At 37.4% G+C, this 17,956-nt stretch overlaps 2 protein-coding genes across 2 annotated transcripts in view; one reads left to right on the top strand and one right to left on the bottom strand.

Annotated features, from left to right (window-relative positions):
* The window catches only part of LOC144632645 (polycystin-1-like), a 38,237-nt gene extending 30,305 nt beyond the window's left edge, over positions 1-7,932 (bottom strand). Inside the window, exons 1-6 of the mRNA XM_078491325.1 lie at positions 7,584-7,932; positions 7,463-7,493; positions 5,512-5,807; positions 4,856-4,997; positions 2,496-2,912; positions 1,549-1,732 (exon numbers count right to left, since the gene is read on the bottom strand). Of these exons, the coding sequence (XP_078347451.1) occupies positions 1,549-1,732; positions 2,496-2,912; positions 4,856-4,997; positions 5,512-5,807; positions 7,463-7,493; positions 7,584-7,649 (1,136 nt within the window). The 5' untranslated portion in view covers positions 7,650-7,932. The remainder of the gene's footprint in view (positions 1-1,548; positions 1,733-2,495; positions 2,913-4,855; positions 4,998-5,511; positions 5,808-7,462; positions 7,494-7,583) is intronic.
* A 4,423-nt stretch (positions 7,933-12,355) lies between these two features.
* On the top strand, positions 12,356-14,441 carry LOC144632647 (major facilitator superfamily domain-containing protein 6-like). The gene has a single exon (XM_078491327.1). It carries the CDS (start codon positions 12,493-12,495, stop codon positions 14,284-14,286), a length of 1,794 nt encoding a protein of 597 aa, XP_078347453.1. The 5' UTR covers positions 12,356-12,492; the 3' UTR covers positions 14,287-14,441.
* The last annotated feature ends 3,515 nt before the right edge of the window (positions 14,442-17,956 follow it).

The raw sequence follows: 17,956 nt of genomic DNA, 5'->3' as shown, positions 1-17,956 counted from the left end.
TGAAGCTCATCTTCCAAGAAGTTAAAACATCTTTACACCTGACTTGGTGAAGGCATCTTCTAGAAAGATTATAAATAAAAAAAAAAAAAAAAGAAACCACCTTGTCCCTGTTTTCCCGTGGAGGGTCACAAATCTTAGCGCTATAGGCTTCCATAGAAAAGTAACTATACCCACAAACTGTTTGTAATATGACCAAATAATGGAATGATTTCTATGTTACGTTGCCATGTGGTCACCAAGAGCCCAAACAATAAGTTAAGATAGAACTGTCTCGATCTTTGCATCTGGTTCGATCTTTGAACTGTGTTTGACCTCTACTGACGTCATTGTGTACATTTCGCTTCATTAGTGGAGAAGGCATCATGCTGAATTGACTCCAGATGTTCAAAGTGAGTCCTCAGAAATAAAAGTTTTCGATAGATTTTTTTAAGCTTTCCATGAATGTTCCCTTTCAAGCACTGTTTCGAAAAATCAAATAAAAATGATAGGTCAGAGTGCTCGCAAAAGAAATGTAATGGGCCAATCTTACCCCATTTATTCTTGTGGTGGTACTAATCGCGCGCGTTATTTCAACGGTCCACATTACATTTTGCGGTAGCTGGAAACAAAGTTTTTTGAAAGTAATACTTTAACAAAAACCTGATAGGTAGACAGTCTCAGGAATGAGCAACCATTTTTATAAATAACTTATGGAAAAATCACAAAAATCCAAACGACATCGAATCAAAACGGTCCTCAAGTCGTTATTTTCAAGGTCATAATTTGCGTCCTTGAGTAATAGTTTTGTGTACGCACTTTTGCTGTATCTTTTTTTATTCCGCCGATGAATTATTTTTAAAATCGTCTCACTCAAAGAGGACAATTTGCGCACCAAAATTGTGCAATATAGGTCAAGCCGTATGTTTATTTGCACGCGCTAATTACCCGTAAAATTCTGATCAGTAAAGATGCGCAATGCAATACTGAGGAATCACCTTAAAAAGCTTGTGAAACTCAGTTAAAATCGGCGAAATTTTCATCTCTCTGCGTGTAATATTGAGGGAGATATTGGCTTTCAACAACTGTAAAATGTTTGGGTGGCAAAAGCGCTAATAAGCCAACACGATCTTTGTAACTGAAATTATAAGTTTTTAAACTCGCGCCATTCAGAGGTCACGCGTCGCAAGTTGACCTGAGCTGTCGTAAATTGTAATAACACACGATCGTCGCGTTTTGTCTTAACTTAAGCAACAATTAGTGAATGTTGTGAACAATTGACGACAAATTTCACAAAACGCGACTGACATCATTAGAATTCACGACAACACAACGACAACAGTCAGTTCACTATCGATCTTTCATGTGACGAGACCTTTCTTTTTCTGTCAGGCGGCTATCTATTAGTTTCGCGCGCTTGCAAGTCAAGAAAACAATTTGCGTTAGTAGTTTTTTTGCGTTTAATTTGCGGTTCATCAAAATTTACGAAAGTGGCAAACTGTTTTATATTTTTTTCTTTAAGGGTTTGGATCTCTTTGAAAGGTTATTACGTTTAACTGCTAAGAAACTCACCCGGATTTCTTGAGATTCAGTGCGGATGACCTCACAGAGTGCCATGTTGGACCGCTGACCCAAACACCGCTTTCCGTCAAAATGTCACTCCCTTTTCCGTTACTTTTACCTTGGACGTCAAGTAAAACATCACCAATTGCCTTGTCCAATGGCCAGTAATGGGTGGCGTCTGTGTTACACTGATCTATAAGGACAAAATAGTCCATCAAGCAACCATAACAAGACTTATTAAACATGGCCCAGTTGTTCAAAGCACGATTAAACTAATCCAGGATTATAGCACGAATTTTGATTTCAGTTTTCAGTGGGGTATCTTCTACAGTTGCTGTCCTCCAGTTTTGACATTTTCATTTTCAGTGCAGTAAAAAAGCTACCGTGGGAGGCACGGTGGCCTAATGGTTAGTGCGCCGGATTCCGGATCGAGCGGTCCGAGTTCGAGTCCTGGCGGGGGTCACTGTGTTGTGTTCTTGGGCAAGACACTTCACTCTCATAGTGCCTCTCTCCACCCAGGTGTATAAAATAATGGGTACCGGCGCCATAATGCTGGGGGTACTCTGCGATGCACTAGCATCCCATTCAGGGGGGAGTAGAAATATTCCTAGCCGCTTGATGCTATCGAAACCGGGATAAGCTCCGGCAGTATGGGCCACTTGGCTCGAGGCTTCCTTTTTTTAAAAAAAAAATAAAAAGCTACCATTGGTTTTCGTAGCACAAAGCAAATGGAGGGGTATCCCTGCTCTCCCCGGATGAAATCTTTGACCCATGGGATCTTTGATCTTTGGTGGAGAGGGGCACTGTAAGAGTATACATCATGCTCAAGAATACAACACAACCACCACGCCCAAGGCTCGAACCCGTACTGCGTCACTCCAGTTGCGCAAAGCATGTCTTAAATTAGCCATGTCATTTTTCCTCTTAAGATACAAGAACAATACAACATCAAATACCTTGTCTGTTGCAGAGCAAAATGGTCTGATTGTTCAATGGCTTTTCAAACTTGATGAAGTGAATGTTCTGGTGATTATCAGTGTCATTGTACTTCAGAATGACACTGCTCCCTGAACCCAGAATTAAACCCATACAGCGGTAATCCACCCAGAGTGTGCGCCAGCCAAAAGTCAAAATGTCTGGGGTGTTCTCCACTTTTAGCGATGTATCGACATTGGACAGCACACGAAATAATTGGACATCGCTGGCTCCAATCTTGAAGACGTAGCCGTCGTTGGAAGAGGGTGTGATCGTGAGGCGTACCTCTAGAGGCTCTTGCTTTGCCATATTGATGCTAAACATCACGGTGTCGTCAACAAGAGCAATAGAGCCGCTGTCGTTTGTAGGCAGTAGGTTGATATAGTCACACTGCCGCTCTGCAAGAGTGAAATCACAAAGAAAGCCGATTTCATTATAGTATACAGCATTTCCTTACTGTAAAAGTTTGAATACAGTTGAATCTTGATGACTCCGACCCTCAATAACTCAAACTTCCCGCCAGCTCGAACCTTTTTCAATTCGCCACCAGGTCATTTTCTTAATAATTTTACCCTCGATGACTCAAACCCCGACCCCCTCCAACCTCGAACCTTTTTCGAGTTCCCTTGAAAGTTCGAGTTATCGGGATTCAACTGTATATAGTGTTCTTTAGTTCTTTCGTTCGTTCCTTCCCTCACTTATGCATGTCAAAGGGACTATCAAGGCACGGTTAATCAGACCTTTGTTGTCTCAAAATCCTTTACAAATTTACCACTGCAGTTAAGTGGAGTTAACGTTTATTGAGTTCAGTTCATCATTTTTTGTGGGCAATCGTTTAATTCACTCGTGTGCATAGATCATTTGCAAGAAAGATATTTAGGCGAGCGAAAAAGTAATGAATAAAAGGAAATGGGAGCGGGTTTGTGCGACTGGTTTTAAAAGCATACATCTGCCTTGCAAATTAAGAAGGTTTCCGCTGAACGATCAAACAATAAAGGCAAAAATAACGAAACCAAAACAAACTCATGGTATGGTCACAGTTTTTAAGAACTTATTGAAATTGTGACTATTTAAACTGACCCCGCGCTGGAGAAAAGAATTTGAAGTTCTCCATATTTTAGTTAAAATGGACCTTTCAGGTCGGTTCAAGACCAAATAACACGCGTTTTAAGCTTTTTTACAAGGTTTTACATTAACTTTCTCGAGAATGCTTTAGAATTTCATAGCGGGGTCAATTGGAGAAATGAATTACAGTGAGATGTTTCAAACAGTATACAAAATGTCACCGTGCTATAGGTAGATTTTTGGTAATTAATTTTTGCACTTATTGCTCGAAATTTCTGCGGAATCCGTCTTAAACGCTATTTGGAGGAAGTAAAAATAGCAAAGTTAACGTTATTTGGCGGAGACGACTCAAGAGAAGTGCTGTGTTGTACTTTGTATGCGACTTGCTAAACCGAGAATAATAATAATAATAATAATAATAATAATAATAATAATAAAAATATTTTTATTGCGCCTATCCAGGCCTGCTCTAGGCGCTTTACAAATATTAAAAAAAAAAATAAGAAAAAACACCACTAAAATCACAATATAATAAAATCGATAAAAATTCGTTAAAATTAGCTGAATAAATCTTGAAAATTAAAAATGCACATTAAAAGTAATAAAAAGTAAAAATCGCTAAGAGTAATAAGTTTTTTTTTAAAAAAAGACGAGTTTTGATTTAAAACAACTTAAATTGTCACACGAGCGGATAAAAACAGGCAAACTGTTCCAGAGTTCAGGCGATAAAACAGCAAAAGCTCGAGACCCATACGACTTGAGGTGATATTTGACAGGGTTAAGACGTGAAGAGTGTGATGATCGGAGGGTTCTTGAAGGTTTGTAGTACGTTAACAAATCTTGAATGTAGATAATGATAATGATAATGCATTTATATAGCGCATTTTCCATACGTTCAAATACGCTTTACACACCAGACCACAACACCGGGAGCTTCGTGCCCTGCTCTTTGCGAATAGTGTGTGGGTTCTTTAACGTCCCCTGTTACAAGACTGAAGATACAGGAGACGGGACCTACGGTTTATCGTCCTTTTCCGAGAAGACTAGAATGTCTAACCATTTGCAGATGTAATTACAAAGGCAGCACATTCTCCTCAGTTATTTTAAGACCCTGAGTGTTGGTCCGGTCTGGGGTTCGAACCCACGACCTCCCGCACAGCAGTCCGGCGCTCTACCAACTGAGCTAACCAGGCGGCGGTTAGATAGGAGATTGTTGATGGAGAGCTTTGAAGGTTAGTAGCAGAATCTTAAATTTATTGCGTTCAGAAATGTTTACCTTTCATGCACAAGTCGTAGTAAACCTCGATCTCTCTAAATCCACCGGCCTGGGAAGCCACCAATTCAACCCAAGCTGCAATGCGGGGTGCGAAAACTATCTCCTCCATGAGCGCATCTCCAGAATTAGATGTTAGACTTTTCTGCAAGAAATCGAAGGAATTATTATTATTGGCAAATAATTTCAATGACGGAGAAAAAGCGAGGCCGCTATTAAGGCTCGAGCATCTATTTTCTCCTTGTAACATCAGTACATAACTATGAATGAAAGTCAAAAAGTTAATTATCTTGATGTTAAGACAAATTCTCCCACTTGTACTATAAGAAATGGACGGAGAGGAGTAAATAAAATATAATTCATTTAATCTTTTTAATCTCTTTAATCAATCAATATGCCTGATTACAACCATAGTAGTTTAAAAGAAAATTTTTATGTTAACAACAGGACACCGAGACGTCCGTTTAGTTCGGCAGTTTTTGCTTTACCACATTTTTTTGAGTCTGTGAATGAAATCCTCCTTGGCTGTACTGTCTCGTGCTACTTTTGTTTTTCAGTATTTCACAAAATAAAATTTGGAATTTTTCTTGAATTTTCATTTTGGGAAAGAAATTTCTGAAGTTTCAGCGATATACAAATGCTCAAATCTCCTCGCTTACCACTTCGGATGAGAAATCCGAGAAATTCAGGCGCACGCTACTGATCTGCGTATTACCGCTGTCCAGCTGCATGAGCCTTAGCTTGTTTATGAGAAAACTCTGTGTGAACTGGATCTTTATGGTATGATCTGCTTGTTGGCCACTGTCGAAAGCAAATGTGGGGTTAGCGCTTCCAGCTTCAGCTCTTCCATCAATTGCCTTGTCGCACTTTCTTCCTGCGTCGGCGAAGGAACTTGATGTACATATTGCGCCATTCGTTTCTGCGGCAACGTTTAAATGCGTGCACTGCAGCCAGGCTGAAAAAAATACATATAAACAGTAGCTACATGCTTAGTTATCGGCCTTTTAAAAATAGCTTATAAACCTACTTCATATAGGGCACTGTCCGAGTTGGTTTGGCTACCGTTGACTCGATTTAGCACCCTCTTCAGTTTAAAACATGTTAGTGCCCCTTTATGTCAAATAAACGTTTCCCTTTGAATGAGGTGTTTTTATCTTGCGCCTGATGTCTGAACTGCCATCATTCCGAGATGTAGTGGTGGGAAATGTTCACAACTTATATCAGAGTATATTGACGAATTTTTGGTAAGAATGTGGACAACTTTCCAGCTTTGCCAGTAGGAGGCCTTGAGGCCAAATCCTTCCTCCCTCGATAAGTATTGAAAAGAAATAAGCCCCGGAGGGCTTAATAATGATATGGCTCTTGGGAAAATTTAAACTAAAACAAAATTCATAATTTATAACAAAACTCCTTTAGAGTTTGTAATCAGTGTAAACAGAAAAACTGAAACAGACTCTGGTTACAGTTTTCAAGTGTTACGCAATCCGTTTGTAAAAGTTCAAATTTTGAAAAAGTATTATATTTTTCAAAAGCGGCTAAACAGCAAGTCAACAAGCATTTTTTGCACTAGCCTGTGCGGCGATATGCGGTACTTTGTAATGCGTCTTTTTAACAACGCCAAGAAGAAAGATCGTACATTTACTTAAGACCAAGAACGCAGTCTTCAACTTATTTCACTCATTTCTACATTAAATCGTCAAATTTCTTTTGAAAATCATATATTTGTTCAGTTTGGCCATGACTTATGCGCAATTAAGACTAAAAGTAACAAAATAAATATACCATACTACATAAAATATTATATTTTTGCAACATTTTTGAAGGGCACAATTTCCACGAACTTGCTAAACATTTCTTTCAATAAAAAACAACTTTTTTCGCATCATAAAATTTTTGGCAATTAAAAAAAATAGTACCTAAAACGCATAAATTTCAAGAAATAAGATATCTTCTTTTTATTTTCCGTTTTTATGGTATCACAAACAGAATTGTAACTAAGTACCTTTATGTTAAGGTAAACATCTATAAGGAAGTTTTCTTAATCGCTGTAGTAAATTACGCGTATATTCAAAAAATTAATGCTAATCGTGTAAGCATGTTTAAAATGTACAGATATTTAACAAAATGTGTTTAAAAACAGATTCGTATTTTGACTGTCAAAACAGAAACGAGAAGACATAATTTAACGAAGAAGATATTAAAACTACTTAAGATAAAACTGATTTCAACTTTAGCTCTTTTAGTAACTTCTAGAAGTTTTTTAAATAAATAAATCATGAATTTTGGTTTAGGTAGTACTAAAACAAAACTTATAATTTATTTATCAAAAATACTCCTACTTTTCTAGCCGTTATTTAATGTGCAATGAGTCTCGTTGTAGTTTGCAAGAGTTAATGCGTTTGGAAATAATCAAAAATTCGGTGTAAGTGATAGTGTTTAGTATGAACTACATGCTTCGATGTGACGTTGATAATTGAATACGTTTAAAATATAGTAAAAGAAAGTTTTTCTCTTTATTGGCCCGGAGAGGGAAGCATTAACTATACAACTTTCTAACTCTTCTCAGACCAAGTATATAATCGAGCTAAGGAACGTTAATAACGCACTTACAAGGAACCTGATCCGGACACTCGCTTGAGACCTGTATTGAAACAAAATAAATTTTAGTACAAAGTAATTTTTACAAAAAAAAGAGCGAAAACGATTCAATAGCGAACATGCAATAATATACCTGAATTACTTCTAAGAAAGCTATAAAGATGAAAATCTGGAAAAGAGGAGAATTTCTCCACCACATCCTGTTAAGCGATTCACTCAAAGGTGTACAACGCTGAACGCATCGTGTTGGAAACGGAAAGAATTATTTTTCACCTGCGTTCAATCTTCAAAGATCGCTAATGGCGTTCGGGACGAAATTCACAAGTCTATGACTAAATGACACGGCGATTGGAAGTTGTTTATCAAACAATTTCTGATTGGTCGAAGCAAATTACTGGTGCATTGCATACCAATGAAAACAATACAAATATGCCATTACGGACAACAGAAATTACAAATGCATCTATCTCTAACAAAATAAGGGGTGTTTCGCTTGTTTTGCATCCCATCTTGGTGTTGAAGTTACGCTAGTTAAGTTTCTTATGTATCTAACTTTCGACTACACCTTGTAAAATGAAGTATACTAAGTGGCTGATATGACTTGACGGGTTAAATGTAATGTAAATGCAAAATTGAAATTTAAACGTAAATTGAACGGAGTATTGACTTAAAATTTTGATTTAAAATAATATTGGGTATAACTGTACTTAAACGCTTCTTTTAGTAAAAACATGTATGAATCTGGTATCACGTCTTATTTTATTATTTTTTTTTTTTTGAAAAAAAAAACCATCAAGCCAAACTACTGTTTTCACAATTTTTCTTTGTTGCTAGACTTCTCGACACATGTGGGATAACGTAACAAGGCTAAATTAAAACCTACTGACGAATATGAATATATTGTCTTTTATTGGAGCAGACTATTGATGACTCTGGAATTAAGATGAAATGAGACCAATAAATTATTAACGCTTTAACGGTTTGCACCTGGCAGAGCTAGGATCACAAGTTGTTCGTTCGATTATCTTAGCTTAGCTTGTAGGTCGAACTTTAATCCACAATTTAGTTCGCGGCACGGCAGTAATACGACGTTTGGAACAGGCCTTAGATTCAAGACGCTACAGGTTGAAAATTTTAAAATAAGTGCTCCCATAAGTATAACAAACTTCTTCGAAATTTACCCTGAGCTGACAATACTCAAATAAGAAATCGATATTTGTTTTTCATTGACCTCAAACTGCGCAGTTACGACAGGTAGGTGGAGTTATCAACCACAGTTCACAAATACCGAACAAATCACAGCACCCTAGCAACTAAAGGAAACAACTGTGAGTGGTAAAGGATATTTTTGTGAGCCATGAATAAATATATTTTTTTATTTATTTTTTATTTTTTTGTGAAATATGTAACGACAGTTAAATATTTTTAGGAGGAACATTATCTTCATGGTGAAGAAATTATTCAACATGACACGAGCGTGGGACAGAAAAAATCTGGTCCCCGCTCTTACCAACTGGTTAGAGTTCCAACCGGTATCTGGGAGGCCATGGGTTCGATTCCCGTCGGGGACTCAGATTTTTTCTTTGTCCCACGCTCGTGTCATGTTGAATAATTTCTTCACTATTTATCACCGAGCTTGAAATTACCATCTTTATTATTTACTATTATCTTCATGGTCTGTTCCTTTAGAACATTTTTGTTCCGCTGAAAAAAAATGGTCTGTCAAATGGCTGTCAGCTGTGTTTGACCGGGTTACCCAAAAAAATATTTTTAAAAAAGATAATTAGTATTTAGCCTTGTCATTTCGTGACCGTCATCTGTAATCATGTAATAATGATAATAATCCTTTATTTCAATAAGATCGGTATTCAAGCACTACATACTTGTGGGGTCGTGTACTACCTAACTAACAAGCCGGCATTATAATGCTAACTTAGGACCAACTTGAATTAGAAATATACAATGAATGAAAGTATGAAGTAAAATAACTTGAGACAACTGTTAACTACTACTAACATTTAAAATCGGACATCTTTTGTGAAAGATTATGAACTGGGTAAAACGTGTGATGACCGTTTCATTTTTCGCGTGAAACATGACCCGTACCCCAACCCCGCCACCCTCAAACCTTAAACCGGCGATGAGTTCAAATCCTATTAAAAATATGAACTACGGTAAAGGCTCTATTGAGCCCTCCTTCTTTCTTTTAAGTCCCTCTCCCAATACCCCCCCCCCCCGCCCCGTCTGGAAATTCAATGTTCTAATAAGCCCCTCTATCTATTATGTCCCCGTTCCCTAGTTGTTAAATCGTGACAATTTATGAACAAGGGAACAAGGCAACTTTACGTGTTAAAAAGTATTCATTCATCACATTTACTTATCCTTATTGCTATTTTGTGAAAATGTCAGTGTTATGAAACAGCAATAAAACATCAAAAAGACCACTTTATTTATTTATTGTGTACCTTAACTGATATACGATTTGAAATAAGGCCCCTCTCAATGGATTCTAAAAAGAAATAGCCCCTCCCTTCCCCACCCCCCCGGGGGAGTAAATCAAGGTTTTATGGTATTTTCAGGCTTTTTAGTGTAGTGTACACTTTTTAATTGATATATAACTGCAAAGATGTCGTTCTCAGTCGTTCTTCCCGCTGTAGTTCACATATCAATCATTGCCTATCTGGATTTTAGAATTGGTTAAAAAATGAGGGCCACCTGAAGACAGGTTTTCGATGTCTGTCTCCTCTAGCGTTTATTAACATAAATCCCAAGAAATACTGAGCAGAACAAAAATCATTCATTCATTACTCAAACACATGCTGAGAATTTTAAACGGCTGCCCTGCACTGGAACAAGCACAGATCACGAGAAAACGTGACCTTACTCTGCTCCCCAAAAAGTGCACGTGTCACATTCTAGGACTTTCATTCTTATCTAGCTCAAGGTCAATGAATACTTACAACGCACGGGTTTGTTTTGTTACAATACACTTCTTGCTGGATAGATAATAGATGGCTTGTGACAATACGCCGTATGCCGTTTGCCGCACAAGAGGGATTCATGTAAGAAATTGAAAACATTTTCCGTGAGAAAGATATTTATTAGTTTAAACGGTTAAAAAATCCCGAGTTCTTTTAACAGGTGTCGTACCTATAACCTTACGCACACCGGCCGAACGCTCTACCACTGAGCTACAGTAGACTCGCGGGAGCTTGGCCATTTTTCGAGTTTCCAAAAGGTTATCATATGACTTAGAAGAAGCGAAAAAGCCTTCAGTGGAAACACTCGGGCCAACGTCTCGAGTGTTGACAGCAGTTTTGAGAACTCCCAAAATTTCACTTATGTTTTGGTAACCTATAAACACCCAGAAAAGGAAATTTTATGTTTCTTTTATAAAAAAAAATACTGGAAATAAATTTCTGTTTCCATAGAGTTTTGGTATGCAGAATCTTGTTTATTTCATAATTATTAAAAATGCAAATTGACAGCGTAATTTCTGCCGGAGAGACCAAATAATTAAAATTTGGTAATTTCAACCAGTTGCTAAGAACAGTGATTACTTTTTATTGTAGTTTTTTGACTAATGGGTTTCCAACATTAGAGTAAATTATATACTTCAATAAGATGTATTTTTGAAGCAAATAATTAATGGCATATCAGGATTGTGTAGTAATAAGCTGCCATAGATAATTTTAGCAGATACTACTAATAGAATGGGCCGGGGTTTTTTTTTTTGATAATTGCCTTTTTTTAAATTGCTTGCCATTTTTTAAGTGTTTGCCCCCTGACCAGTGTTCTCCCTAGGTTTTAAGCCCAGCCTGGCCGCCTAGCTGATTAAGGTGGTAGACTAGAGTTTAAAATAGTCGCCGCCTGGCTTATTGTTTTTGTTTTTTTAACACAACGTCCTTACTATTTGGATCTGGCTGGGATTCCTTCACGACGACGTTCACTTTTTTAATGTTTTCTCCCTTTAATATCTTAGTGATTATCCTTGATTATGTCACTGGGTGATGCATTCTTTCCTTGAACCGCTACCTTTATCTTCCGAACAACCACTTCGTTGCCGTACTGGAATACTAAACGAAATTCTCGCGTTTTTGGAAAGAATGGTAAAATCAGCGGACTCGGGTTGCTCAAGAATCGCTTCTGCAATAATTTTTTACTCTGGAAAGAGACAGAAAGTGGTCGTGGGGAACAGTTTCGTTCGAGCTAATCAGGTTGACATTTGAAAACCACAGTCCAAATACCGCCTGGCGTTCCCAATCCTAGGGAGAACACTGCCTTACTGATGGCTATCGTAGATCTGGTCTATCTCAAACCTATCTTGAGCAATTGTTTTCACTGACTGACACCGAGGGCCCGTCATTAAACAACTCTCTGTAACATACCTGGCAAAACCTTGAAGTTCGCTAATGATTCGACAAAATGACAAAACCTTCACCAAAAGGGCAGAGAAAATCCACTAAATATGCACAAAAATAAAATCATCCTATCAAACCATTCACCAAAAAAGCCCCCCCCCCCCTTACAGTAACATTAGTCGAAATGACCGTGAAAATAACATTTATTATACATTTTATTCCGTAGCCTGGCCGCGTATGGAAACATGTTTTTTTTTTTTCAGAGGTTCGGTAATTTTTTTTTCCGAACTGAAGTTGACAAACTGAATACTTTAAAAACTCTTATTTTACGAAAATTTAGTGGGATTGGATTAACGGCCGTTGTATCTCGTGCCATGTTTGCCCGACTTTAAACTGGTAGTCGCAAATGTGAAATACTTCAAGTCTATAATACGGTCGCAAAATATGTACGTACGCATTACGGACCGAACTGACAGTCTGCGCGCGCGTAGACTGGAATCTAGCCACGTTTTACGAAATTCAAATGAGCATTCACGCGCAGGACGCCACGTTTCAGTGAGTTTCCCTCCATCGATCAGCTGATCGATTTCGGTAAAAGTTGAAACAGAAAATATTTACACTACATTTATAAAAGACCGAACCTTGAAAATGGCTTTCTAGCATTTGGAACAATCATATGATATGGAAGGCCACGGATTTCATCGTAAGAAGCAACCTCTAATCAACCGCTCACTGCTGCCAACAAAGCTACTCAACCTGTTCTTATCAGCGGGTGAAGCGAACTTGCTGCCGTTTTTACCAATGTATTTCCGTTTTATTGGACTGACAGCTATTCAAAGTGGTATTTTAGGATGTACAAGACATTTAGTATCTATTTGGGCTTCCCCTTTGCTACGGATGTTAGCGGAAAAGACGAACAAGAGGAAGTTCCTATTCCTCGCGTTACTATTGGCTGCAGTGATTTCCAATATTTCTCTGGGACTAACAAACACAGTTGTATCAACATCAAATTTCCGGGCCTACAACTGCGAGAAGATGGCATTTAATCACAGCATTTCCAGAGTCAATGGATCGAACTTTAGTCAGCTAAACGCATCAACAAATAAATCAGGAAAAATCGCCACAACAGGTACGGTTAATAAATCCATTGTTACAGTATCACCACTGGGAAATTTCACTCAATTAAATGACAAGGATTCGACGATCAACAAAGCTAACCGTTTGTTTGACACTGGAATAACAAGGAACTTAAATCAGACAAGCAAAAATTCTAATGGAACTAATCTGATCAGTTCGGAGCTTCTAACACACCGCGTTAATAATTCACCAACCATCAAAGAATCTCTGCACAATAACTTAACCAATTTTGACGTACAAAGTAAGTGGTACCATCTCTATGGGTTCCAAATGGATCACACCTTTAAAGTTCTACTGACTTTGGTATTCTTCTCTGAACTTTTTTCATCTTCTGCAAGAGGAATTAGCAGAAGCATATTTTCTGACATTTTGCGACAGAGCAAAGGGTCCCATTTAAGAAGCCATGTCTGGACATCCCTTGGGACTGTTCTTGGGGGTGGAGTTTTAATAATGGCCATTGGCTATCATCGCTGTGATTTTGGACTAAAGAATAGTTTTTACTTACATTTTTATATTTTTGCCATTTTTGGAGCTGTGTCCTTTGTTCTTGGGGCAGTTTTAAAGGAACAAGAACAGAAGTCGCTCCTGGCCCTGAGGTTCGGAAGGACCTTTGCATATCTGTGTTGTGATGTAAACATGATCTGTTTTCTTGCTGTACTCCTAGTGCTTGGCATGGCGGAGTCTCTCATGTACAACTATATGATGTGGTATCTACAAGACATTGGAGCATCAATAATTGTTATGGGGGTCATTGTGGTAACAACTGCTTTTTCAGAAATTCCAATGCTGTGCATCTCAAAACACTTAATTCGCTGTTTTGGTCATCACTGGGTGATATTTGTGTCCCTCTTCTGTTATGGAGGTCGCTTCCTATATTTTTCATATTGTAAAAACCCTTGGGTAATAATTCCCATAGAACTTCTTCGAGGGCTCTCGTATACAACAGTTCATTCAGCATGTGGATCATACGCAGCTTCTGTTTCTCTTCATGGAACAGAGAAGACATTGAAAGTTATTTTCTCAACAGTTTACCATGGTTTGGGTATGGGTATAGGAGGTATTGCTGTTGCACTTTTGTACCAGATTTATGGACCCACTGTTGTATTTCGCTGCGCAGCAGGAGTGTGTGGTGTTTATGCACTGGTTTTTGCTCTGCTTCAGTGTATTCTAGTGTTACCCGATGGAGACAGAAAAGGTGGGAAGGTAATGGAATATCAGCAAATCAAATTGGATGGAGAGAGGGGTGACTTTCCTTTTCAGGAAGACTGGCTGATGGAAGCCCTTCAAGCAGAAGAGGATGGAGAGGATGAGACTCACTTTATGAAAATTAATGAATGACACAAGAGAAGATGCCATAGTTTATAATAAGTGTAGGTCTGAGGCTCTATCCAAATATTTTTCATCTGAAAACAGAGATTGGTTCTATGTTTTGACCCTCTACAAGTAAATGAATAAAAACAAATATGTGCAGGTTTTCACAGGAAACATATATCAAGTGTAAAGCTCTTTCAAGTGGAGACTTTTTACTTTAATTCATTAACATTAAGATTTTGGAAAACAAGTAACATAATGGAGATGTCTTGTCTTTGTGTGGACAGCAAAATTGAGTGTTTTTACATTTTTTTAAGGAATCCCTGTTTTCATAGCAACACATTGCATGTGCGTGGATAGGGCCTAAAACCTACCCAGCTACTGTAGCTTTTATTTGAAACTGATTTAGTGCTAATCAAGGATTTTAAGTCCTTGCCTGAAAGTGTGATTTCCGCTTTAAAGCACAGTGAACATTTTACCTGACATTTTTGGAATTTTGGTAGGTTAAATGAAACAAAAATTAAAACTGATGTATATTGATCTATTATTCAAATTAACTCGTAAAATCTTGACACTTCTATTTTGGTTTATTTGAGATTACACAAGAGCAACTACACTTTTCTTTGTCTGCAATCACAATAGCATCCAGTAAAACGAGTTTGTGTGAATTGGGTTTTTAAAGGCAAATAAACAAAAAAGTAATTTTAAATTGGCTTAAACTGACCTGTATTCTTTGATGCAAAGCGACAGAGTTAATCCTTTCAGTCACAAGCTTGAGATTGGAATTCTCCTTACCTCTTACCATAAATTAATAATTTTGATATCAGTTCTGAAAAAATTGGTTACAGTCATTTGTACCAGTAAATGCAGACAATAGACCTGTTTTACCCAGCTAACCTTACCTTTAGCTTCATTTGTTTGATGTCCCGTTGTAGTCCATGATGTTCCCTTGAGTTTTTCTTTCAAATTCAAACAAATTCATGTGGATATGAATGAATAATTCCCAAAAATGCACAGGAACAATTCTCAGGAGAGCATCACATGATCTACAATAGGCAATTTACATACGTTAAAGCTAAAGAGGGCTATAGGGCTATTTATTCAAAAGAGTAAGATGCAGCTAAAATCAGACACAACTTAGAGCCATTTGTACACTCGTCATGCACCTTGTTTTCGTCATGAAGCAGGTTTTTAATGTACCATTTATACGAGCAGTTTGCCATTTTGTTAAGACGTGAACAAGTCCATGGCCTGTTTATGTGAACAACTTCAAGTCTAAAATAAGACACATCTTCAGGAAGAACAGCTCAAACCTAGTCCAAAATAAGCCATGTCCTGTTTTAGATGCACCTTGTTTTAGTCACGAGGCAGGATTGCGTACCATTAATATGCCCAGTGTACGTCTTATTTAAGCCATGTCTTTTTTAAGCCATGTCTTATTTTTTTTGTATAAATAGGCCTAATATAGATCTTTGATTATTACTTTGTTGCCTTCATTACTATGCGAGAAGGCTCACCTTTGGGTCACAGGTTCTTGCATTAATGGCCCTCCCCGCTTGTGTGGCCCAAAGGTGACTCTTTCTTGCAGGTGTATGTGGTCCAAAGGTGAGCCCCCTTGCAGACTATTTACTGTGCTTGGCATTTTCTGGTATTGATACATGTAATGCATTGGTAGGAGAATGTTCTCAAAAGGAGTCAATGAAATAGACAAACTACATGTAATTAGAGTTTGCCATTTTATAACAAGCAATGGGACCCTAGACTTACCTGAGTTGAGTAGAATGGGAAGATGTACCTCGCAGCTTGGGTAAGTGGAAACCTTTGCTCATTGATAAGTTTGGCCACCCAGGCTAGAAGATATTTAGTTGAACAAGAAGTCCCGGCTGTGAATTAAGTATGCAGTTTGTTTATGTATGAAAATACACAGAATCATTGACATAAAGAGAAAACAATATATATGTGTAGATAGATTTATTTGTCAAGAAAAGGGCCTTGTGTTAGTCAAGTGCATTGCCAGATGTCCAGAGTCTTGAACACCTGTGCAATGTAGTTTCGTATTATTCATGTTACTAAATAATTTACTGGTATTAATTTTATAATAGTTAAAAGGTAGCTTATGTGGATGCTAAAAGGTATTTTTTTTGAAAGGGGAGGAAGGAGAGTGGGTATTAAAGGACCCTAGTCAGCCATGCCTTTGTTTTTGTTTACATACGAGAATTTCGGTATTATATTTTTGCGGAGTGTGTCTAAAGGAAAGAGATCAATGTGAAACTGCCAAAAGTAATTAAACAGACTTCAAGTGCAATATAAGAGCTTTTGCTTTGCCATACAGTTTTCATAATTTCGATGGCATCGAAATGCGGGGAGCTGACTATGATCCTATAATAAATTAACTAATAAATTTCACTCCACAAAAACAAAAGAATGAGCACCGATAATTTTAAAAAGCATTTGTTGCAAACGCACAAGGATGTACAAGGATTTCTTTTCAACATACGAAATATCCAAATTTAAATGGCAGAGAAAATGGCGGAGGCTGACTGGGATCCTTTAAGGCTCACTTCAAAATTCTTTTGCTCAGTGTTTTTACAGTTTGCTTTGCTGAAAATTAGCCAATGCCATATTCCTTGAAAGCGAGGTGTGTACAGTCAACTAAATAATTAATTCATAAAAAAATGTTATAAGTTAAACTCTGAAGAACATTGCCTCTTTTAAAAATATATTAAATTGTTTTAATTTATGAACTGAATGAATAGACCTGGTGGTCAAAGTTGGAGGTCAAAATGTAACTTGGAATATTATATTTGTAGTGATACAAATGTTGTTAACAAAATGTAAAGAATGAAACAAATAATTTATTTACAGGTCAACAGAGAATAAACAATAGTGTTTTTGAGTCAGCTGATGCAAGTGGATCCATTCATCTAAAGCCTAATGATTTGTGTATCTTGGTTTTTTTTGCCATTGTTGCCCTTTAATGCCTTTAATAGGCTATTACCTTATGTACTTAAGACGTTATAACACATGAAACTTAATGTGCAGATATTACTCTGATGCAAACATTTGAGTGAGTTGAGACAACTCAAAAGTTTGTGTTTAAACAATATCTGTAAAATTCCGGTTATAAGCCCCCCCACTTATAATCATCCTCGGTTATAGGCCCATTTACCTGGAAACAAAAAAATACATCCGATTATAAGCCCCCGCATATAAGCCCCCCTCCGCCGGATGACAGTACTGAACAGGGCTAAATGTTGCTTTATTACGCGTTTTTAACCTAAAAACATATTTCGATCAACACTCCCGTGGCTCGTTTCGAAACATTTTTTTATATAAGCCCCTCCGCTTATAAGCCCACACAAAACCCCTTACGAAGTTGTATAAGCCCAGGGCTTATAACCGGAATTTTATGGTATACCATAGGTATTTCCATACCTGGAAAATTTAAAGGAGCAGACAAAGATGCAAAGATTTCTGTTGGAAGGTCCCAAATCATGCACAATCTTTTGTTTTGGCTTCTAAACACTATCATCTATGCATGAATAATGCAACCAAAACATATTTAATGAATATTTACTGGTTAGTTGTCCAGATAGAAGTAAACACCTATGAAATCAGAGCATGTGACATTTATATAACCTAAATTTGATGTTAATATTGGGTTGAATATCGAAAGTCAATTAAGAATGTCAATTTC

The sequence above is a fragment of the Oculina patagonica genome, chromosome 12 (assembly GCF_052425735.1).
Source record: "Oculina patagonica isolate OP01 chromosome 12, crgOcupat, whole genome shotgun sequence".
NCBI classification, from domain to species: Eukaryota; Metazoa; Cnidaria; class Anthozoa; order Scleractinia; family Oculinidae; genus Oculina; species Oculina patagonica.
This window is presented reverse-complemented; position numbering and strand designations above follow the sequence as displayed.